Raw genomic sequence first — 24,306 nt, forward strand, 5'->3', positions numbered from 1 at the left:
GATCGAGGGAACGATGAACGGAGCAAAGTACAGAGAGATCCTTGATGAAAACCTGCTCCAGAGCGCTCAGGACCTCAGACTGGGGCGAAGATTCACATCCAAGACAACGCAGGAGTGACTTCGGGACAAGTCTCTGAATGTCCTTGAGTGGCCCGGCCAGAACCCAGACTTGAATCAAATCGAACATCTCTGGAGAGACCTGAAAATAGCTGTGCAGCCACGCTCCCCATCCAACCTGACAGAGCTTGAGAGGATCTGCAGAGAAGAATGGGAGAAACTCCCAAAATACAGGTGTGCCAAGCTTGTAGCGTCATACCCAAGAAGACTTGAGGCTGTAATCGCTGCCAAAGGTGCTTCAACAAAGTACTGAGTAAAGGGTCTGAATGTGATATTTAAGTTTTTTAGAACAATTCCTATAAATCTGCTTTTGCTTTGTCATTATGGAGTATTGTGTGTAGATTGATGTGGAAAAAAACGATTACAATTTTATTTGCATAAGGCTGTAACATAACAAAATGTGGAAAAAGTCAAGGGGTCTGAATACTTTCCAGAATGTACTGTATCTCCTCTCTTGCTCTCTCTGCCTCTTCCCTCTCTATGCCTCTTCTCCCTCTCCGCCTCTTCTCCCTCTCCGCCTCTTCTCCCTCTCCGCCTCTTCCCCCTCTCCGTCTCGCCTCCCTCACCGCCTCGCTCTTCTCCTTTCTCCTCTGAGTGTGTGTGTGTGTGTGTGAACGCGTGTGTGTGTGTGTCTATTCCATCTTCCAGGTTATTTAGTATTCTGCTCCAGTAGAAAGGCGTGGAGGAATTCACAGCGGTTTAGCCACAATAATAAATTAATTCAGCTTTGTCCCTCAAGGAGTCAATTTAAACCTTTACTGCCCTTGTCTCCCACGAAGCCCTGTGGAGCCCACCTCTAAACACTAGTCAAAGCAAAGGTAATTGTTTCACCAGGTGGGTCCTAATCCGTCACGCTAATTCTGAGTGACAACCCAGGATAGGGGTGGGGCTTGGACGGAGCACCTGACCTAATCAGAGCTGGGCCAGGGCGGCCATGTCTCTCAGGAGCTGATGTGTACCCACAATGCACTGGGAGGTCTTAGGGAGTTCATTCATAAACACAGCAGGTTAGGGAGCTACGGATTTAATCAAAACTCAAAATCGTATTCTACTTAACCCTAGAGAGAGACAGACAGACAGACAAAACAAAAGGTTACCTCATTTATGGCCAGTTGTTCCCCTCCTCCCCCTGGGTGTCCAAAGTGATGTCTGGAGCTGCGGAACTCTTCATACAGGTCCTCGTCACTGCCTAGATCATCACCCAGCCCCAGACCGGTCTTCTCTCCACCCCCGTCTGGTACTATCACCGCTGAGGGGGAGAGAGAGAGAGAGACAGGGACAGAGAGAGAGAGACAGGGACAGAGAGAGAGAGAGAGAGAGAGAGAGAGAGAGAGAGAGAGAGAGAGAGAGAGAGAGACAGGGACAGAGAGAGAGAGAGAGAGAGAGAGAGAGAAGAGAGAGACAGGAGACAGAGAGAGAGAGAGAGAGAGAGAGCGAGAGAGATAGAGAGAGAGAGAGAGAGAGAGAGAGAGAGAGAGGAAGAGAGAGAGAGAGACAGGAACAGAGAGAGACAGAGAGAGAGAGAGAGAGAGAGAGAGAGAGAGAGAGAGAGAGACAGAGAGAGCGAGAGAGAGAGAGAAAACAAAATAAAACCTCTGTCTCATCCCTCTTCAGATGAGCATTTTAGCACATTAAATAAGAAAACATATCCTACTTTTCTGCAAATACAACAAAACAGTCCACAAAACTCAAAAAAATGGTTACAACACAAAGAAGAGGTCTGAGCTGCAGCTGAGTTCCAAGCCAGTTGTGGTGATCTGATTCACCATAACTCATAACTCACGGCCTAGTTGGGACCCAAACACCTCTCACTGAGACACAGTGACATTAAAAGAGAGAGAGAGGGAAGAAAACCCCAGTGGCAGCATGTCAGTGATCACTGTTACATCCACACAGTATTCCAGATAGTAGCTCATATCCCGCTTAAGATCTCATTCAGGATAAGCTGTTTACATACACATTTTGATATTCCGCTCATGACTATCCCCTGTATCCATTAATAAATAACATTTGTCATTTAAGTTCACATGGGTTAAATGGAATAGTAACTGATATCTGGACAATAACCTCTCACATGTATAATATAATATTAACTCCTGCACAATTATACATTTCTTGCAGTAAAATAGTACAACACATTTTTATTTTTGTCTCTGGAACAGGAGTGGAGAAATAGGATTTCTTTCTTTCAGCATCTCTTGAGAAAATGTGAATGCGAGTGTAATGTTTATCTTTAACACTGTCATGCAAGCATACAGTACTTCAACCACATAAAATATGCACTCAAGATGAACTGAAGTCTTATCAGAAATGTGTTTCATCGTTTTCTCAGCTTTTCATTTCCTTAAAACGGGTCAAACTGATGACATTTGGACATTTTGCACAGGATCAATCTTTCCACTGTTTTTGCATTTTTCCCCCGGTCCCTAAATGAAACAGACAACTTTAGCTGTGTTAAATAGATTACTAATGCATTCATTCTATCAATGTAAGACATTATTCTGGTGAGCACTACTGTATTTAGTCTTCTGGGGCAACAAGTTATGACAGAAGAGAAGCTGCATGTATCTAACTATAGCTGACAAACAAATGGCCTACCAAATGTCTGAAATTATAATAGGGCATACCAAATGTGGGAAATTATAATAGGGCATACCAAATGTCTGAAATTATAATAGGGCATACCAAATGTCTGAAATTATAATAGGGCATACCAAATGTGGGAAATTATAATAGGGCATACCAAATGTCTGAAATTATAATAGGGCATACCAAATGTGGGAAATTATAATAGGGCATACCAAATGTGGGAAATTATAATAGGGCATACCAAATGTGGAAATTATAATAGGGCATACCAAATGTCTGAGATTATAATAGGGCATACCAAATGTGGGAAATTATAATAGGGCATACCAAATGTCTGAAATTATAATAGGGCATACCAAATGTCTGAAATTATAATAGGGCATACCAAATGTCGGAAATTATAATAGGGCATACCAAATGTCGGAAATTATAATAGGGCATACCAAATGTCGGAAATTATAATAGGGCATACCAAATGTCGGAAATTATAATAGGGCATACCAAATGTGGGAAATTATAATAGGGCATACCAAATGTCTGAAATTATAATAGGGCATACCAAATGTGGGAAATTATAATAGGGCATACCAAATGTGGGAAATTATAATAGGGCATACCAAATGTGGGAAATTATAATAGGGCATACCAAATGTGGGAAATTATAATAGGGCATACCAAATGTGGGAAATTATAATAGGACATACCAAATGTGGAAATTATAATAGGGCATACCAAATGTGGAAATTATAATAGGGCATACCAAATGTCTGAGATTATAATAGGGCATACCAAATGTGGGAAATTATAATAGGGCATACCAAATGTCTGAAATTATAATAGGGCATACCAAATGTCTGAAATTATAATAGGGCATACCAAATGTCGGAAATTATAATAGGGCATACCAAATGTCGGAAATTATAATAGGGCATACCAAATGTCGGAAATTATAAGCAGAAACTTGTCTAAATTAGGGGCAAGTAACCAGTAGTAAATTATAGTACATGTATTATAATAGTCTAAATTATTATGGTGGATTGAATTGCTCAGGTAGCCTACTTTTTGAAGTAATTTGTTTTGACATCATTACACAACACCCATGATATGCAAAACGGAATAATTGAGTATCCCGAATATATTGGTATGCATGTAAACACACTCTTTGCCCTCCGAGTGGCATCATCACAGTTCTCTCCCTGACTGTACGTACCTGCCCTGCAGCTATAAATATTCTCCTGTCTATCTGTCCAATCTCATCAATACATCCCTGCTCTTCAAACAGCTGTTGCCACGGCGAGTCTCCATGGTGACAAATCCCCGTGGAGACAGGGAGCCAGGCTTAATGAGAGAACACAGAGCGTTCAGACCCCCTCAGGCGATCAGGAGAAAGGGATTTGGCACATCACTCTGCCATTAAAAATGCACATATTCAACCCCCAGAGCTGTGCAGTATTTTAGGACTACATTCTATTAGTACTATATATTCTACGGACTGCCTTTTCCACTTCAGCAGTCTTTAAGAATGAAGAATCATCTAAAACCCTCTAGAGGTTGGATGGTGTATAGAGGATCTGTTTAATCATGTGTAAAAAGAATCTACCTTTATTCTCTTAGCCCAAATGGAAACCACTGGAACTCATACAGTGCAACACATACACAGTACATATTAAAACACACTTAATGAAACAGTAGACTACCATTTTATGACTGTAATTTACATCCAGATGCTGTAATACGTGTTTTCACAACAAATGAATGACATTATATTTCAGTCAAACGCTCCCTAAAACACTTCAGCGAGCAGGCCTTTCTAATCGACCTGGCCCGGGTGTCCTGGAAGGATATTGACCTCATTCCATCAGTAGAGGATGTCTGGTTATTCTTTAAATGTGCTTTCCTCACCATATTAAATAAGCATGCCCCATTCAAAAAATGTAGAACCAGGAACAGATACAGCCCTTGGTTCACTCCAGACCTGACTGCCCTTGACCAGCACAAAACATCCTGTGGCGGACTGCATTAGCATCGAATAGCCCCTGCAATATGCAACTTTTCAGGGAAGTCAGGAACCAATATACACAGGCAGTTAAGAAAGCAAAGGCTAGCTTTTTCAAACAGAAATTTGCATCCTGTAGCACAAACTCCAAAAGGTTCTTTGACTCTGTAAAGTCCATGGAGAATAAGAGCACCTCCTCCCAGCTGCCCACTGCACTGAGGCTAGGAAAAACTGTCACCGCCGATAAATCTACGATAATCAAAAATGTCAATAAGCATCTTTCTACAGCTGGCCATGCTTTCCACCTGGCTACCCCTACCCCGGTCAAGAGCTCTGCACCCCCCACAGCAACTTGCCCAAGCCTCCCCATTTCTCCTTCACCCAAATCCAGATAGCTGATGTTCTGAAAGAGCTGCAAAATCTGGATCCCAACAAATCAGCTGGGCTAGACAATCTGGACCCTCTCTTTCTAAAATTATCCACCGCAATTGTTGCAACCCCTATTTCTAGCCTGTTCAACCTCACTTTTGTATCGTCTGAGATCCCCAAAGATTGGGAAGCTGCCGCGGGCATCCCCCTCTTCAAAGGGGGAGACACTCTAGACCCATACTGTTAAAGACCTATATCCACCCTGCCTTTCCAAAGTCTTCGAAAGCCAAGTTAACAAACAGACCACCGACCATTTAGAATCCCACCGTACCTTCTCCGCTTTGCAATCTGGTTTCAGAGCTGGTCATGGGTGCACCTCAGCCACGCTCAAGGTCCGAAACGATATCATAACCGCCATCGATAAAAGACAATACTGTGCAGACGTATTCATCGACCTGGCCAAGGCTTTCGACTCTGTCAATCACAGCATTCTTATTGGCAGACTCAACAGCCTTGGTTTCTCAAATGACTGCCTCGCCTGGTTTACCAACTACTTCTCAGACAGAGTTCAGTGTGTCAAATTGGAGGGCCTGTTGTCCGGACCTCCGGCAGTCTCTATGGGGGTGCCACAGGGATCAATTCTCGGGCTGACTCTTTTCTCTGTATACATCAATGATGTCGCTCTTGCGGCTGGTGATTCTGTGATCCACCTCTACGCAGACAACACCATTCTGTATACATCTGGCCCTTTTTGGACACTGCGTTAACTAACCTCCAGACGAGCTTCAATGCCATACAACTCTCCTGCCGAGCCCTCCAACTGCTCTTAAATGCAAGTAAAACTAAATGCTTGCTCTTCAACCGATCGCTGCCCGCACCTGCCCGCCCGTCCAGCATCACTACTCTGGACGGTTCTGACTTAGAATATGTGGACTACAAATACCTAGCTGTCTGGTTAGACTGTAAACTCTCCTTCCAGACTCATATTAAGCATCTCCAATCCAAAATTAAATCTAGAATCGGCTTCCTATTTCACATCAAAGCATCCTTCACTCATGCTGCCAAACATACCCTCGTAAAACTGACTATCCTACCGATCCTTGACTTCGGCGATGTCATTTACAAAATAGCCTTCAACACTGTACTCAGCAAACTGGATGCAGTCTATCATCTTTGCTAGGTAAAGCCCCGTCTTATCTCAGCTCACTGGTCACCATAGCAGCACCCACCCGTAGCACGCGCTCCAGCAGGTATATTTCACTGGTCACCCCCAAAGCCAATTCCTACTTTGGCCGCCTTTGCTTCCAGTTCTCTGCAGCCAATGACTGGAACAATTTGCAAAAATCACTGAAGCTGGAGACTCATATCTCCCTCACTAACTTTAAGCATCAGCTATGGGAGCAGCTTACAGATCATTGCACCTGTACATAGTCCATCTGTAAATAGCCCATCCGAATACCTCATCCACATATTGTTATTTATATATATTTTTTTGCTCCTTTGCACCCCAGTATCTCTACTTGCACATTCATCCTCTGCACATCTATCACTCCAGTGTTTAATTGCTATATTGTAATTATTTCACCACTATGGCAATAGTGCCTTACCTCCCTAATCTTACTTCATTTGCACACACTGTACATAGACATTTATATTGTGTTATTGACTGTACGTTTGTTTATTCCATGTGTAACTCTGTGTTGTTGTTTGTGTCGCACTGCTTTGCTTTATCTTGGCCAGGTCACAGTTGTAAATGAGAACTTGTTCTCAACTGGCCACCTGGTTAAATAAAGGTGAAATAATTAAAATAAAAAAGATATATATAGAACTAATCCCTTATGATAATGCAGTACCAGTCTTGTCCTCTTAGGGGCAATGCAACCCACAGTAAATGACTTTAGTACAGACAGACAGACAGACAGACAGACAGACAGACAGACAGACAGACAGACAGACAGACAGACAGACAGACAGACAGACAGACAGACAGACAGACAGACAGACAGACGGATAGAGGGATAGAGGGATAGAGAGAGGGGGATAAATGGAGAGAGGGATTGAGCAGTGCAAATATTCAGAAGAGATTATCCCAGTTTATGTTTACTCTGCCGAGCAGCTCAGCGTGCGTGTATATATGTATGTATGTATGTATGTGTGTGTGTGTGTGTGTGTGTGTGTGTGTGTGTGTGAGAGAGAGAGTGAGTGGGTGGTCGTGTGTGACTGATGCAGACCGACAATGTCAGAGCGGGCCCCTGTGTGTTTGGCCCTTGAGGCAGTCCCACACCAACTCCGTCTCCCATGAGTCTCGGCTTCAGATGAACACTGGGACAAACAGAGCAGTGGTACCACCCTGACTACCCTGAGTTCACTCGTCTCGTTCTGCTTTTCCTCCCTCTCTCTTTCCATCACTCCCTCTTTTTCATTATTTCTTGCTATCTCTACTGTCCATATCACTGTCTCATCTTCTCTCTCTTCCTAACACTGCATTTCCTCTCTCACCATTTTCTCTGTCTCTTTCACCTCTCCCTCCATCTCTCTCTCACCTCTAAACTCACCTCTCCCTCCATCTCTCACACTCAAAGTCAGTCTCACTCCCTCCATCTCTCTCTCACCTCACCTCTCTGTCTGTCTTTTCGCCCCCCCCCATCCCTACAGAGAGGTGCAAGACCTGCTGGCTGGTTGCCATGAGAAGTGTCAACCCTCTTAGCCCTAAATGATGTCCCATCCCTGCTGTCTGTCTGTTTCAATCAAACTGCATGAATATTCATGAGTCAATGGATGTGACACGCGTGCAGCCTGCAGCTACTGTAGAGCATTGACTACCCTGCAATCCATACTGCCTATTAATAAACACCACAGACAGACAGTCAACTTTACAGCACATGGGATGTGTCTGTGTGAAGCTGGTTCCTGAGCAGGTCCAAGGTGACTGGTCCAAGGTGACAGAGGTGGTCCAAGGTGACAGAGCTAGTGCAAGGTGACAGAGCTAGTGCAAGGTGACAGAGATAGTGCAAGGTGACAGAACAGATCCAAGATGACAGAACAGATCCAAGGTGACAGAGCTGGAGATGGAACCTAGTTAAATCACTGCCTGTTTGTTGGGGAGGTGTGTGTCAATGTGTGCATGTGTGTGTGCATGTGTGTGTGTATGCCAACAGCACAGCTAACAGCCCAACCAACTTAGATATGATGGAACCATAACAGTCCAGCTAACATCCCAGCTAACAATCTAACCCTACAGCCCAGCTAACAGTCCAGTGAAAAGTCCAGCTAACAGCCCAGCTAACAGCCCAGCTAACAGCCCAGCTCAGCTCACAGCCCAGCTCACAGCCCAGCTAACAATCTAACCCTACATCACAGCTAACAGCCCAGCTAACAGCCCAGCTCACAGCCCAGCTCACAGCCCAGCTCACAGCCCAGCTCACAGCCCAGCTCACAGCCCAGCTCAGCTCACAGCCCAGCTCACAGCCCAGCTAACAATCTAACCCTACATCACAGCTAACAGCCCAGCTAACAGTCCAGTGAAAAGTCCAGCTAACAGCCCAGCTCACAGCCCAGCTCACAGCCCAGCTCAGCTCACAGCCCAGCTCACAGCCCAGCTCACAATCTAACCCTACAGCCCAGCTAACAGTCCAGCTAACAGCCCAGCTAACAGCCCAGCTAACAGCCCAGCTAACAGTCCAGCTAACAGCCCAGCTAACAATCTAACCCTACAGCCCAGCTAACAGTCCAGCTAACAGCCCAGCTAACAGCCCAGCTAACAGCCCAGCTAACAGCCCAGCTAACAAACAGCCCAGCTAACAGCCCAGCTAACAAACAGCCCAGCTAACAGCCCAGCTGACAGCCCAGCTAACAGCCCAGCTAACAAACAGCCCAGCTAACAGCCCAGCTAACAAACAGCCCAGCTAACAACCCAGCTAACAACCCAGCTAACAGCCCAGCTAACAAACAGCCCAGCTAACAGCCCAGCTAACAAACAGCCCAGCTAAGAAACAGCCCAGCTAACAAACAGCCCAGCTAACAGCCCAGCTAACAGCCCAGCTAACAGCCCAGCTAACAACCCAGCTAACAGTCCAGCTAACAGCCCAGCTAACAGTCCAGCTAACAGCCCAGCTAACAGCCCAGCTAACAGCCCAGCTAACAGCCCAGCTAACAGCCCAGCTAACAAACAGCCCAACTAACAGCCCAGCTAACAAACAGCCCAGCTAACAGCCCAGCTGACAGCCCAGCTAACAGCCCAGCTAACAGCCCAGCTAACAGCCCAGCTAACAAACAGCCCAACTAACAGCCCAGCTAACAAACAGCCCAGCTAACAGCCCAGCTGACAGCCCAGCTAACAGCCCAGCTAACAAACAGCCCAGCTAACAGCCCAGCTAACAGCCCAGCTAACAGCCCAGCTAACAACCCAGCTAACAGCCCAGCTAACAAACAGCCCAGCTAACAGCCCAGCTAACAAACAGCCCAGCTAAGAAACAGCCCAGCTAACAAACAGCCCAGCTAACAGCCCAGCTAACAGCCCAGCTAACAACCCAGCTAACAGTCCAGCTAACAGCCCAGCTAACAGCCCAGCTAACAGCCCAGCTAACAGCCCAGCTAACAACCCAGGTAACAGTCCAGCTAACAGCCCAGCTAACAGTCCAGCTAACAGCCCAGCTAACAGCCCAGCTAACAGCCCAGCTAACAGCCCCAGCTAACAACCCAGCTAACAACCCAGCTAACAACCCAGCTAACAACCCAGCTAACAGCCCAACCAACTTAGATACGATGGCCCTTTTTCAGTTTAGCAAGCATCTCATTTTCATGAACCCAAACAAACTGTTGGAATCAGTCTGGCCTTTAACTTACTGCCAGAGAACACACTGTACAATAGGGAGGATTTCAAAACAACACAGGAATGTGACAGATATACTGCATACACAACTCCTCTAATACATATGATGCCCTGACCTTCAAACAGAAACATGCTGTTGGACAGTGGGGCAGATACAGTATATAAGGTTTTCCTAATCTATCTAATGACAGAAATCTAAACAGGATTTGGTGTCAGAATTCTGTCAATTGATGATTTTTCAACCTCTTCTTTCATTTTATTTCTTAAATTGGCTAAATTTGAACAATATTGACCTAGAAACTGCACAATAACAAGTGATATGTCCTCTCTTCAGCCAGATATGCTGTTACCACCCACGGTCAGGGAGGCTGCTGTTACCACCCACGGTCAGGGAGGCTGCTGTTACCACCCACGGTCAGGGAGGCTGCTGTTACCACCCACGGTCAGGGAGGCTGCTGTTACCACCCACGGTCAGGGAGGCTGCTGTTACCACCCACGGTCAGGGAGGCTGCTGTTACCACCCACGGTCAGGGAGGCTGCTGTTACCACCCACGGTCAGGGAGGCTGCTGTTACCACCCACGGTCAGGGAGGCTGCTGTTACCACCCACGGTCAGGGAGGCTGCTGTTACCACCCACGGTCAGGGAGGCTGCTGTTACCACCCACGGTCAGGGAGGCTGCTGTTACCACCCACGGTCAGGGAGGCTGCTGTTACCACCCACGGTCAGGGAGGCTGCTGTTACCACCCACGGTCAGGGAGGCTGCTGTTACCACCCACGGTCAGGGAGGCTGCTGTTACCACCCACGGTCAGGGAGGCTGCTGTTACCACCCACGGTCAGGGAGGCTGCTGTTACCACCCCCGGTGAGGCTAGTAATTTTACAGCTGCTACAGGGTGTGTGCGTGACTTTTACTCAAGTAGTATTTTACTGGGTGACTTTCACTTTTACTTGAGTCATTTCTATTAAAGGTATCTTTACTTTTACTAAAGTATGACAATTAGGTACTTTACCCACCACTGGAAATAGGTTCCGGTACTCTTTTGGGTGCTGGTACTGTTTATATTTAGGTGAAGGAGTTCCACAATATGTTTGAGCTAATATGTTTTAAGAGGAACAGGAGTTGAACATTTCAGGTGCCGGTACCTAGCTCCGGTCTCCGGTACCTAGCTCCGGTCTCCGGTACCTAGCTCCGGTACCTAGCTCCGGTGAGTCTCCTGCCCAAGTCAAGCACTGCTTCTTATCCTGTGTCTGTCCCAAGCTCACTGGTGCAGGAAACTCTGAGGGCCCAGAATATTTTAGACAATGTTGCAAGTTCGCTAGAGCAAGCTTCAGGCCTGACCCAAATAGTCAATACAGTGTTTCAAGTTTGTTGCAGACATGTGTAGCTAATCATGTGTGTAGCACATGTGATTTATAGGATATTTATTTTTATAAGGATATTTCCAACCTGCAGACTGCAATGTTTTGATTCGTTGGCTTTATGTAGACTATTTTAATTAACATAGTTGGCAAATTGCAATAGAAGTGACTTTTTAGGTTTGTATCATTTTCATTTAGATGGAATTTTGATTAACCACATGACAATGATTTGGGAGATATAAACTTTATTATAAATTAAATGAAACTGTTTGACGAAAATCAAATCAGGTGCCGATGTAAAATGCTGTTTTTATATAGAAATATGACCTTTATTGAACAAAAGATTGCATGCTGTGTGTAACATGATGTCCTAGGTGTGTCATCTGATGAAGTTTGTAAAAGGTTAGTGCTGCATTTAGCTGTTTTTTGGTTATATGTGATGCGTGTGCTTGGTTGGAAAATTCATATGATGCGATTTTTACAAAGTACTCCTCTAACATAATCTAATTTTGTGCTTTTCCTGTAAAACCTTTTTGAAATCGGACAACGAGGGTCGATTCAAGAGAGGTGTATCTATAAAACGATATGAGATAGCCCTATATTTGAAAAAAAATAAATATTGAATTTCGTTATGCTAATGTTGCTAGGAGTTTTCGCTGGAAAATGATCCCGCTAACGGGAAGAGACATTCAAGAGGTTAAGTTACAGACTTATTCTAAATAAGTATACAAAAATTAAATACTCAGTAATCTACACACAATACCCCATAATCACAAAGCGAAAACAGGTTTTTAGAAATGTTTGCAAATTGTAAAAAATAAAACAGAAATACCTTATTAACATAAGTATTTAGACCATTTGCTATGAGACTCGAAATTGAGCTCAGGTGAATCATACTTCCATTGATCATCCTTGAGATGTTTCTACAACTTGATTGGAGTCCACATGTGGTAGATTCAATTGATTAGATATGATTTGGCACACACCTGTCTATATAAGGTCCCACAGTTGACAGTGCATATCAGAGCAAAAACCTAGCCTTGAGGTCGAAGGAATTGTCCGTAGAGCTCCGAGACAAGATTGTGTTGAGGCACAGATCTGCGGAAGGGTACCAAAACATTTCAGCAGCATTGAAGGTCCACAAGAACACAGTGGCCTACCCCATTCTTAAATGGAAGAAGTTTGGAACCACCAAGACTCTTCCTGGAGCTGGCCAACTGGCCAAACTGAGCCATCGGGGGAGAAGGGCATTGGTCAGGGAGGTTACCAAGAACCTGATGGTCACTCTGACAGAGCTCTAGTGTTCCTCTGTGGAGATGGGAAAACCTTCCAGAAGGACAACCATCTCTGAGGCACTCCACCAATCAGGCCTTTATGGTAGAGTGGCCAGACGGAAGCAACTCCTCAGTGAAAGGCACCTGACAGCCTGCTTGGAGTTTGCCAAAAGGCATCTGAAGACTCTCAGACCTGAATGCCAAGCGTCACGTTTGGAGGAAACCTGGCACCATCCCTACGGTGGTGCAGGCATCATGCTAAGGTGATGTTTTTCAGAGGCAGGGAGAGTACTCAGTATCGAGGCAAAGACGAATGGAGCAAAGTACAAAGAGATCCTTGATGAAAACCTGCTCCAGAGCACTCAGGACTTTAGACTGGGGAGAAGGTTCACCTTCCAACAGGACAATGACCCTAAGCACACAGCCAAGACAACGCAGGAGTGGCTTCGGGACAAGTCTCTGAATGTCACTGAGTGGCCCAGCCAGAGGCCGGACTTGAACCAAATCGATACATCTCTGGAGAGACCTGAAAATATCTGTGCAGCAATGCTCCCCATCCAATCTGACAGAGCTTGAGAGGATCTGGAGAGAAGAATGGGAGAAACTCCCCAAATACAGGTGTGCCAAGCTTGTAGTGTCATAGCCAAGAAGACCCGAGGCTGTAATCGCTGCCAAAGGTGCTTCAACAAAGTACTGAGTAAAGGGTCTGAATACTTATGTAAATGTGATTTTATAAAAAATATAATATAATATTTATACAAACATTTCTAAAAACCCTTTTTATGGGGTATTGTGTGTAGATTGATGAGGGGAAAAATAAACAATTTGATCCGTTTTAGAATAAGGCTGTAACATAACAAAATGTGGAAAAATTCAAAGGGTCTGAATACTTTCCTAATGCAAAAGGGCTTTATTACAGACATAAATATTACTCAGCACCTGTCAGGTGGATGGATTATCTTGGCAAAGGACACATACTTACTAACAGGGATATAAACAAATTTGTGCACAATATTTGAGAGAAATAAGCGTTTTGTGCGTATGGAACATTTCTGGGATTTTTTATTCCAGCTGATGAAACATGGGACCAACACTTTACATGTTGCGTTTATATTTTTGTTCAGTGTAGTTTAGTATGACTTACAGTTCAATTTGGCTTTGTTCTTCTCTCTGAGATTTATAACTTTGACTGAAAAACGGATTTAGTGTTTGTGTTCTTCTGTCCTTTTCTTGTATTCTCCGAGTCAGAGAAAAAGAGTAGACGAGGAGAGTGTGTCTGCCTGCCTGCCTGCCTGCCTGCCTGCCTGCCTGCCTGCCTGCCTGTCTGCCTGCCTGCCTGTCTGCCTGCCTGCCTGCCTGCCTGCCTGCCTGTCTGTCTGCCTGCCTGCCTGCCTGTCTGTCTGTCTGTCTGTCTTCAGGCTGTGTGTCTGTCTGCCTGCCTGTATGTGTCTGCCTGTCTGTATGTCTGTCTTCAGGTTGTCTGTCTGTCTGTGTCTTCAAGCTGTCTGTGTCTTCAAGCTGTCTGTGTCTTCAAGCTGTCTGTGTCTTCAAGCTGTCTGTGTCTTCAAGCTGTCTGTGTCTTCAAGCTGTCTGTGTCTTCAAGCTGTCTGTCTGTGTCTTCAGGTTGTCTGTCTGTCTTTAATCTGTCTGTCTGTCTTCAGGCTTCTACCTCTTTTCCTTCCACTATCCACTGTCATTCTTGAGAAATAATGAAGCACAAATGCAACCAGGGTAGTCATACATGAAGAGACTTACTTTTAAGTTCCTCTGCGTACACATCATGGATAAACTGAAATGGTCCACCCACACAGACAGTGTGGTGAAAAAGGCTGAAGCAATTTGGCTTGTCACCTAAAACCCTCACAAACTTCTACAGATTACATTTACATTTTTTACATTTTAGTAATTTAGCAGACGCTCTTATCCAGAGCGACTTACAGTAGTGAATGCATTCATTTCATACATTTTTTTCTCTGTACTGGTCCCCCGTGGGAATCGAACCCACAACCCTGGCGTTGCAAACACCATGCTCTACCAACTGAGCCACACGGGACCACAGATGTGCAATTGAGAGCATCCTGTTGGGCTGTGTCACAGCCTGGTACGGCAACTGCACCGCCCTCAACCGTAAAGGCTCTCCAGAGGGTGGTGCGATCTGCACAATGCATCACCGGGGGAAAACTTCCTGCCCTCCAGGACACCTACAGCACCCAATGTCACAGGAAGGCCAAAAAGATCATCAAGGACAACAACCACCCGAGCCACTACCTGTTCACACCGCTATCATCCAGAAGGCGAGGTCAGTATAGGTGCATCATACCTGGGACCAAGAGACTGAAAAACAGCTTCTAACTCAAGGCCAACAGACTGTTAAACAGCCATCACTAACACAGAGAGGCTGCGGCTTACACACTGACTCGAATCATTGGCCACTTTAATAATTTAAAATTGGATAAATGGATCACTAGTCACTTTAATAATGCTACTTTAATAATGTTTACATATCTTACATTCCTCATCTCATATGTATATACTGTATTCTACTCCATCTTGCCTATACCGCTCGGTCATCGCTCATCCATATACGTACATATTCTTATTTCATCTCTTTAGATTTGTGTGTATTAGGTAGTTGTTGGGGAATTGTTAGATTACTTGTTAGATATTGCTGCACTGTCGGAACTAGAAGCACAAGCATTTCGCTACACTCGTATTAATATCTGCTAACCATGTGTATGGGACCAATAAAATGTGAATTGATTTGATTTATACTGTATGTACAACTACCCGGTTGTTTACACAGACCGTACCCTATCTGCTTTCTTTCGCAGAGGGATGGAAACACTGTTTTCGTCCAGACATTCTCCTGGTTTGCCTGTGCCAGTCTGTGCAACTCTCCCCTGTAGCAAGACATTCTCCTGGTTTGCCTGTGCCAGTCTGTGCCACCCTCCCCCTCTGGCAGGAAATACTCTTGGTCTGACTGTGCAAGCTTGTGCCGCCACCCCCCCCCCCCCCCCTCCATCATCTCAGCAGCCCAGTGGCAGTACCACCCCCTCCTGAGGAATCCTAATTAAGAAGGAAGCGGGGAAGCAGGGTCTCTTTAAGGTAACCTCTGGCTGACAACTTGTTTACCATGCTATTTTCGACCCACTCTGCAGTGCCAGGCAGGGCACAGACAAGCAGAGGGATGGAAGCGAGAGGCATAGACACTGAAAGAAACCCAGATGTTCCCTTTCCCTTCCACAGCTGACTGGTAGTCAGTGAGAATCAGTGTGTCTACAGTCAGTGTTTTATATTTAAGCAATAAGGCCAGAGGGTGTGTGGTATATGGACACAGTCCTTAGCCGTGGCCGTCATATATCACAAACCCCCAAGGTGCCTTATTGCTATTATAAATTGGTTACCAACGTAATTAGAGCAGTAAAAATAAAGGTTTTGTCATACACGTGGTCTGATATACCATGGCTGTCAGCCAATCAGCATTCAGGGCTCGAACCACCCAGTTTATATTAGGATTTATAATTAGATGTTGTCCCCCCCATCCTCCAGGACACTACCACCCCCTAGGTATCCTACTGGAGGGGGAGAGGGGCTGGGAGGGGGGTCCTGGTGGGACCCTCATCTGTTCCCTTTCCTTGGGTCTGTCCATTGCTCCATCGCTCAAACTTTCAGTGGGAATGTTGACAACCACAGAACCTCTGGAGACAGATAATTACACAGAGTCAACGGCTCTGGAACATTGAGGTCAATTCTTTCTAGTGTTGTAAACAAACATGATGATCATTACCAACCAACCAGACGGGGGCGAACACAGGCCTCCATCCTTTATATAGCATTTTGATCTAATGCAGGATTAGGCTGTGCAGTTGTTATTAATATTTTGTCCGATGGACGGATTAGTGGTTATCACAGTAGAAAGGATTCCAGCCCAATCTCCCTCTCTCCATCTATCTACTGATACAGAACAGCCAGTGTATAGACCAGCTCTAGCATCTCTTGGGCTCTGCCCTCTCATTGGAGGAGACAGAGAATGGCTAAGCTTTGACCAGCGGCTGAGAGAGATAAAGAGAGAGAAACAGAGATAGAGATAAAGAGAGAAAGGAACCGAGAGAGAGAGAAAGATTCCTCCATCATCAGGGCCAGTGTAGGAGAATCACATCTCCATTGGCATTTCACTTCAGACCCAGCTCCCATCTTCTCACCTCTCTCTCTCTCTCTATCCCATCTCTCTCTCCCTCAGTAGCCCTCTCTTCACCGTTTCCCTCATTATTTTATACATCTGACTGCGCATCTCTCTCTCTCTCTCTCTCTCTCTCTCTCTCTCTCTCTCTCTCTCTCTCTCTCTCTCTCTCTCTCTCTCTCTCTCTCTCTCTCTCTCTCTCTCTCTCTCTCTCTCTCTCTCTCTCTCTCTCTCTCTCTATATATATATCTCCATATCTTTATCCCCATCTCTATATCCCCATCTCTCTTTCTCTCTCCCTCTCTATATACACTGCTCCAAAAAATAAAGGGAACACTAAAATAACACATCCTAGATCTGAATGAATGAAATAATCTTATTAAATACTTTTTTCTTTACATAGTTGAATGTGCTGACTACAAAATCACACAAAAAAAATTAATGGAAATGCAATTTATCAACCCATGGAGGTCTGGATTTGGAGTCACACTCAAAATGAAAGTGGAAAACCAACTTTGATTTAATGTCCTTAAAACAAGTCAAAATGAGGCTCAGTAGTGTGTCTGGCCTCCACGTGCCTGTATGACCTCCCTACAACGCCTGGGCATGCTCCTGAGGTGGCGGATGGTCTCCTGATGGATCTCCTCCCAGACCTGGACTAAAGCATCCGCCAACTCCTGGACAGTCTGTGGTGCAACGTGGCGTTGGTGGATGGAGCAAGACATGATGTCCCAGATGTGCTCAATTGGATTCAGGTCTGGGGAATGGGCGGGCCAGTCCATAGCATCAATGCCTTCCTCTTGCAGGAACTGCTGACACACTCCAGCCACATGAGGTCTAGCATTGTCTTGCATTAGGAGGAACCCAGGGCCAACCGCACCAGCATATGGTCTCACAAGGGGTCTGAGGATCTTATCTTGGTACCTAATGGCAGTCAGGCTACCTCTGGCGAGCACATGGAGGGCTGTGCGGCCCCCCAAAGAAATGCCACCCCACACCATGACTGACCCACCACCAAACCGGTCATGCTGGAGGATGTTGCAGGCAGCAGAACCTTCTCCACAGCGTCTCCAGACTCTGTCACGTCTGTCACGTGCTCATTGTGAACCTGCTTTCATCTGTGAAGAGCACAGGGCGCCAGTGGCAAATTTGCCAATCTTGGTGTTCTCTGGCAAATGCCAAACGTCCTGCACGGTGTTGGGCTGTAAGCACAACCCCCACCTGTGGACGTCGGGCCCTCATACCACCCTCATGGAGTCTGTTTCTGACCGTTTGAGCAGACACATGCACATTTGTGGCCTGCTGGAGGTCATTTTGCAGGGCTCTGGCAGTGCTCCTCCTGCTCCTCCTTGCACACAGGCGGAGGTAGCGGTCCTGCTGCTGGGTTGTTGCCCTCCTACGGTCTCCTCCACGTCTCCTGATGTACTGGCCTGTCTCCTGGTAGCGCCTCCATGTTCTGGACACTATGCTGACAGACACAGCAAACCTTCTTGCCACAGCTCACATTGATGTGCCGTCCTGGATGAGCTGCACTACCTGAGCCACTTGTGTGGGTTGTAGACCCCGTCTCATGCTAACACTAGAGTGAAAGCACCGCCAGCATTCAAAAGTGACCAAAACATCAGCCAGGAAGCATAGGAACTGAGAAGTGGTCTGTGGTCCACCTGCAGAACCACTCCTTTATTGGGGGTGTCTTGCTAATTGCCTATAATTTCCACCTGTTGTCTATTCCATTTGCACAACAGCATGTGAAATTTATTGTCAATCAGTGTTGCTTCCTAAGTGAACAGTTTGATTTCACAGAAGTGTGATTGACTTGGAGTTACATTGTGTTGTTTAAGTGTTCCCTTTATTTTTTTGAGCAGTGTATATCTCTCTCTCTCTATATATATATATATATATATATATTTCTATCTCTCTCTTTATCACCATCTCTATCTCTTTATCCCCATCTCTATCTCTCACTCACTCTCTCTCTCACTCACTCTCTCTCTCACTCTCACTCTCTCACTCTCTCTCACTCACTCACTCTCTCTCTATCCCCATCTCTCTCTATATATATACAGTGAGGGAAAAAAGTATTTGATCCCCTGCTGATTTTGTACATTTGCCCACTGACAAAGAAATTATCAGTCTATAATTTTAATGGTAGGTTTATTTGAACAGTGAGAGACAGAATAACAACAAAAAAATCTAGAAAAACCCATGTCAAAAATGTTATAAATTGAATTGCATTTTAATGAGGGAAATAAGTATTTGACCCCCCTCTCAATCAGAAAGATTTCTGTCTCCCAGGTGTCTTTTATACAGGTAACGAGCTGAGATTAGGAGTACACTCTTAAAGGGAGTGCTCCTAATCTCAGTTTGTTACCTGTATAAAAGACACCTGTCCACAGAAACAATCAATCAATCAGATTCCAAACTCTCCACCATGGCCAAGACCAAAGAGCTCTCCAAGGATGTCAGGGACAAGATTGAAGACCTACACAAGGCTGGAATGGGCTACAAGACCATCACCAAGCAGCTTGGTGAGAAGGTGACAACAGTTGGTGCGATTATTCGCAAATGGAAGAAACACAAAAGAACTGTCAATCTCCCTCGGCCTGGGGCTCCATGCAAGATCTCACCTCGTGGAGTTGCAATGATCATGAGAACGGTGAGGAATCAGCCCAGAACTACACGGGAGGATCTTGTCAATGATCTCAAGGCAGCTGGGACCATAGTCACCAAGAAAACAATTGGTAACACACTACGCCGTGAAGGACTGAAATCCTGCAGTGCCCGCAAGGTCCCCCTCCTCAAGAAAGCACTTATACATGCCTGTCTGAAGTTTGCCAATGAACATCTGAATGATTCAGAGGACAACTGGGTGAAAGTGTTGTGGTCAGATGACACCAAAATGGAGCTCTTTGGCATCAACTCAACTCACCATGTTTGGAGGAGGAGGAATGCTGCCTATGACCCCAAGAACACCATCCCCACCGTCAAACATGGAGGTGGAAACATTATGCTTTGGAGGTGTTTTTCTGCTAAGGGGACAGGACAACTTCAACGCATCAAAGGGACGATGGACTGGGCCATGTACCATCAAATCTTGGGTGAGAACATCCTTCCCTCAGCCAGGGCATTTAAAATGGGTCGTGGATGGGTATTCCAGCATGACAATGACCCAAAACACACGGCCAGGGCAACAAAGGAGTGGCTCAAGAAGAAGCACATTAAGGTCCTGGAGTGGCCTAGCCAGTCTCCAGACCTTAATCCCATAGAAAATCTGTGGAGGGAGCTGAAGGTTCGAGTTGCCAAACGTCAGCCTCAACCTTAATGACTTGGAGAAGATCTGCAAAGAGGAGTGGGACAAAATCCCTCCTGAGATGTGTGCAAACCTTGTGGCCAACTACAAGAAACATCTGACCTCTGTGATTGCCAACAAGGGTTTTGCCACCAAGTATGTACCAAGTCATGTTTTGCAGAGGGGTCAAATACTTATTTCCCTCATTAAAATGCAAATCATTTTATTACATTTTTGACATGCGTTTTTCTGGATTTTTTGGTTGTTATTCTGTCTCTCACTGTTCAAATAAACCTACCATTAAAATTATCGATGGATCATTTCTTTGTCAGTGGGCAAACGTACAAAATCAGCAGCGGATCAAATACTTTTTTCCCTGACTGTATATCTCCATCTCTCTCTCTCTCTCTCATTCTCTCTCTATCCCCATCTCTGGTCCCGTGTGGCTCAGTTGGCAGAGCATGGTGTTTGCAACGCCAGGGTTGTGGGTTCGATTCCCACGGGGGACCAGTACAGAAAAATAAAATTAATGGAATGTATGCATTCACTGCTGTAAGTCGCTCTGGATAAGAGTGTCTGCTAAATGACTAAAATGTAAAATCTCTCTCTCTATATATATATCCCCATCTCTCTCTCTCTCTCCCTCTATATATATATATACATATATCCACATCTCTCTCTCTATATATATATATATCCCCATCTCTCTCTCCCTGTTTCCCTCATTATTTTATTCATCTGACTGCATGACTCTCTCACTATCTATCCCCTTCTCTCTCTCTCTCTCTCTCTCTCTCTATCCCCATCCCTCTCTCTCTCTCTATCCCCCATCTCTCTCTCTCTCTCTCTCTCTCTCTCTCTCTCTATCCCCTTCTCTCTCTCTCTCTCTCTCTCTCTCTCTCCCCATCTCTCTCTCCCTCTCTCTCTCTCCCTCTCTCTCTATCCCATCTCTCTCTATCCCCATCTCTCTCTCTCCCCATCTCTCTCCTTTGAATAATAAAATAATACTGAGGGTTAATATCTCCTTCGCATCCTCCTGCATCTCCTTCACATCCTCCTGCACTACATATCTCCTTCAATTCCTCAATTCCTCATGCACCACCTCTCTCTTTCACGTCCTCTTGCACCACCTACCTCCTATTCCAGGATATGGCAATAGTCTTATCACATATAGCACTCACTCATACCTCCTTACCGGTTGTTGCTATCAGTCTTACAGCCGGCTACAGCCTGCTCCATGGTGTTACAGGGGGCTATAAAGATGGCGATAACTCCATGCCATGTTGGCTGATATGACATGTTGCCAGGTTGGCTGATATGCCATGTTGGCTGATATGACATGTTGCCAGGTTGCCAGGTTGGCTGATATGCCATGTTGGCTGATATGCCATGTTGGCTGATATGCCATGTTGCCAGATATGCCATGTTGGCTGATATGCCATGTTGGCTGATATGCCATGTTGCCAGATATGCCATGTTGGCTGATATGCCATGCTCCCATGATGGTTGATATGCCATGTTGCCAAATATGCCATGTTGCCAGGTTGGCTGATATGCCATGTTGCCAGATATGCCATGTTGGCTAATATGCCATGTTGCCAGGTTGGCTGATATGCCATGTTGGCTGATATGCCATGTTGGCTGATATGCCATATCCCTGTGGCTCAGTTGGTAGAGCATGGTGTTTGCAACGCCAATTCCCACGGGGGGCCAGTACAAAAAAGAAAGAAAAAAAGGCATGAAATGAAATGTATGCATTCACTACTGTAAGTCGCTCTGGATAAGAGCGTCTGCTAAATGACTAAAATGTAAATGTAAAATGTTGCCAGGTTGGCTGATATGCCATGTTGGCGGGTTGCCATGTTACCAGATATGCCATGTTGGCTGATATGCCATGTTGGCTGATATGCCATGTTGCCAGGTTGGCTGATATGCCAGGTTGGCTGATATGCCATGTTGCCATGTTGGCTGATATGCCATGTTGGCTGATATGCCAGGCTGGCAGGTTGGCTGATAAGAGAGGATCAAGAAGAATTCAAATGTAGGATGTCCAACTGAATACAAGAACACTGGACAAGCTTTTTAATCCTATGGCATCTCTAATCAAGAGCTGTAAAGATGATGTTAAATCTCAAGGACGTACAGAGGTAGTGGCACTGGCTGTGATTCAGAGCTATCCTTAAAGCATCAACAGCTATGGTGCAGCCATTCCACGTGTGGCTGCACCATAGTTTAACAGGCTAAACAGTCCCTTATCTAGAGGTAGAATCAGAGACCTTCAGCAGACAGAATGTAAGACACAAGTAGCATACATATGTACTGCTGTGACCAATAGGACATCAGTTGGATCTGACACATGACATATCCCCATGACCTTCACCTCCCAATCTGCATGCACTTAAGGGATCCTTCTTTAACCGCAGGTTGCTAACGGCAACAGATCTAGATTTACATTTAAGTATTTTAGCAGACGCTCTGATCCAGAACGATTTACAATTACAATCTCTTGTATGAAGCATTACTAAATATGCAACAAAACATAACTAACACTGTACTGTACAAACTCTAGTCCACAGAGACAATTGAGATGTTCCCAGTTCACTTCCAGCCCAGTTCAGTTCCAACTGAGTGCCGTCTCGTCAGAAACATTGAGACTTTTCCACCTGCAGGGGCTGGAAGGGAGGAAGCACCAAAGACAGTAAATGGCTTCCCTGTGGCTCAGTTGGTAGAGCATGGTGTTTGCAACGCCAGCATGGTGTTTGCAGCGCCAGGGTTGTGGGTTCGATTCCCACGGGGGGCCAGTACAAAAAAATGCATGAAATGAAATGTATGTGTTCACTACTGTAAGTCGCTCTGGATAAGAGTGTCTGTTAAATGACTAAAATGTAAATGTAACTACTGTATAGAGCAAGAGAACAGACTAACGATTGTAAATGCACCAGAGGGATCTGTGAGTCATCAAAATGAGACGCTGAGGGCCATGGCTGTGGCCCCAGAATCAGAGGAGCCTCACACGTTCTACACTCTCACTGTGTTTACCCTGGCCAACTAGCATGGAGGTTAAAGAGATAGAGGAGTGGAGAGATAGTGAGAGAGAGAGAAAGGAGGGGGAAAGGATAGAGATAGCGATACACTCATATATATATATGAGAGAGAGAGAGAGAGAGACTGCCTCTCTGCCTGCCTGCTTCTTTGCCTCTCTGCCTGTCATGTGAGTGTGAATGCTGCACCTGTGGTCATTTTCCCTGCTTCCTATATGACCTTCTATCACAAGCCACCACCTGTCAAACACAGTTAACCTACTGCTCTGCTGTTCCTGGGTGGCAGAGGTGGAATGACGGATGAGAATGGCAAAAGAGGAGAGGAGGGGGGGGTTTGGAGATCCCAGAAAGCATTCCTGGTTTTGTCACGGAACGCTGTCAGATGAGAGGAAGAGCAGAGGATGATGTCTATTTAAGGAGAAAGAATTCCAGCTACTCCGGCCAATGAGAGAACAGACATGGGAGGAAAAATACATTTCCTTCATTCCCAAAGACATAAGAAATAATTTGAGCTTTCTACATAGTTGGGCCAATGCCAGCTCTGTTAGGGAGCTGGTCTATTATGCATTGTCTGTGGAATGAAACCTCCTATTGCAGAATAGACTGTCTTTACTTGATGTATATGTTCTCACAGCTTGTAAACAATTATATCGATTCTGAGGGCTGTGGCTACGGTACAGTATGAAAGGGAACATAATGTCATGGATGTTGAAATAATACGTTGACAATGATTCCCACAGATTCTAATGGTGGTAAATTAAACTACTGATACATAGGGGAACATAAACCAATTAAAAAACATGTCTAATTAACTAAATTGTTAGTATAGGCAGATGGCCACTACTAGGTACAGATGTGGAGTAATGAAATATTATTGCCTGGTCTGTACAGACTTGGATGCAGAGTGAGAGAAAAGGACATTATCAGAGAGGGGGAAGTTACTGTGTCATATAAGAACAATGATTAGTCAAGTTTGATCCTATAGCAATGTCCTTGGAAGAACAATTTTGACCAAATAAAAATCATCACACTCAGACAGCGCTAAAAGACAATGTTGTCTGTATGGTTTACCGTCTATTCAATCGGAATTGCGACAGAACATTAAGAGCTATTGATCACGGACGTGTTCCACTTCCTGTAGTTAGATACATGACAACATGTGAGAAGGATCCCCAGCCTATAGGCACTCCATTATACACTGAGTATAACAAACACGAGGAACAACTTCCTAATATTGAGTTGCTCAGAACAGCCTCAATTC

The 24,306-nt window shown here is 45.2% G+C and overlaps 1 protein-coding gene across 4 annotated transcripts in view; it reads right to left on the reverse strand.

Annotated features, from left to right (window-relative positions):
• The window catches only part of LOC115195364 (rho guanine nucleotide exchange factor 4), a 123,464-nt gene that overhangs the window by 27,155 nt on the left and 72,003 nt on the right, over nucleotides 1-24,306 (reverse strand). For all 4 annotated transcript variants that reach the window (XM_029755156.1, XM_029755155.1, XM_029755154.1 and 1 more), the window contains one exon: nucleotides 1,215-1,366. In XM_029755156.1, coding sequence (XP_029611016.1) covers nucleotides 1,215-1,366 — 152 coding nt within the window. The remainder of the gene's footprint in view (nucleotides 1-1,214; nucleotides 1,367-24,306) is intronic.

This window comes from Salmo trutta, chromosome 6 (genome assembly GCF_901001165.1).
Source record: "Salmo trutta chromosome 6, fSalTru1.1, whole genome shotgun sequence".
In the NCBI taxonomy this organism is placed as follows: Eukaryota; Metazoa; Chordata; class Actinopteri; order Salmoniformes; family Salmonidae; genus Salmo; species Salmo trutta.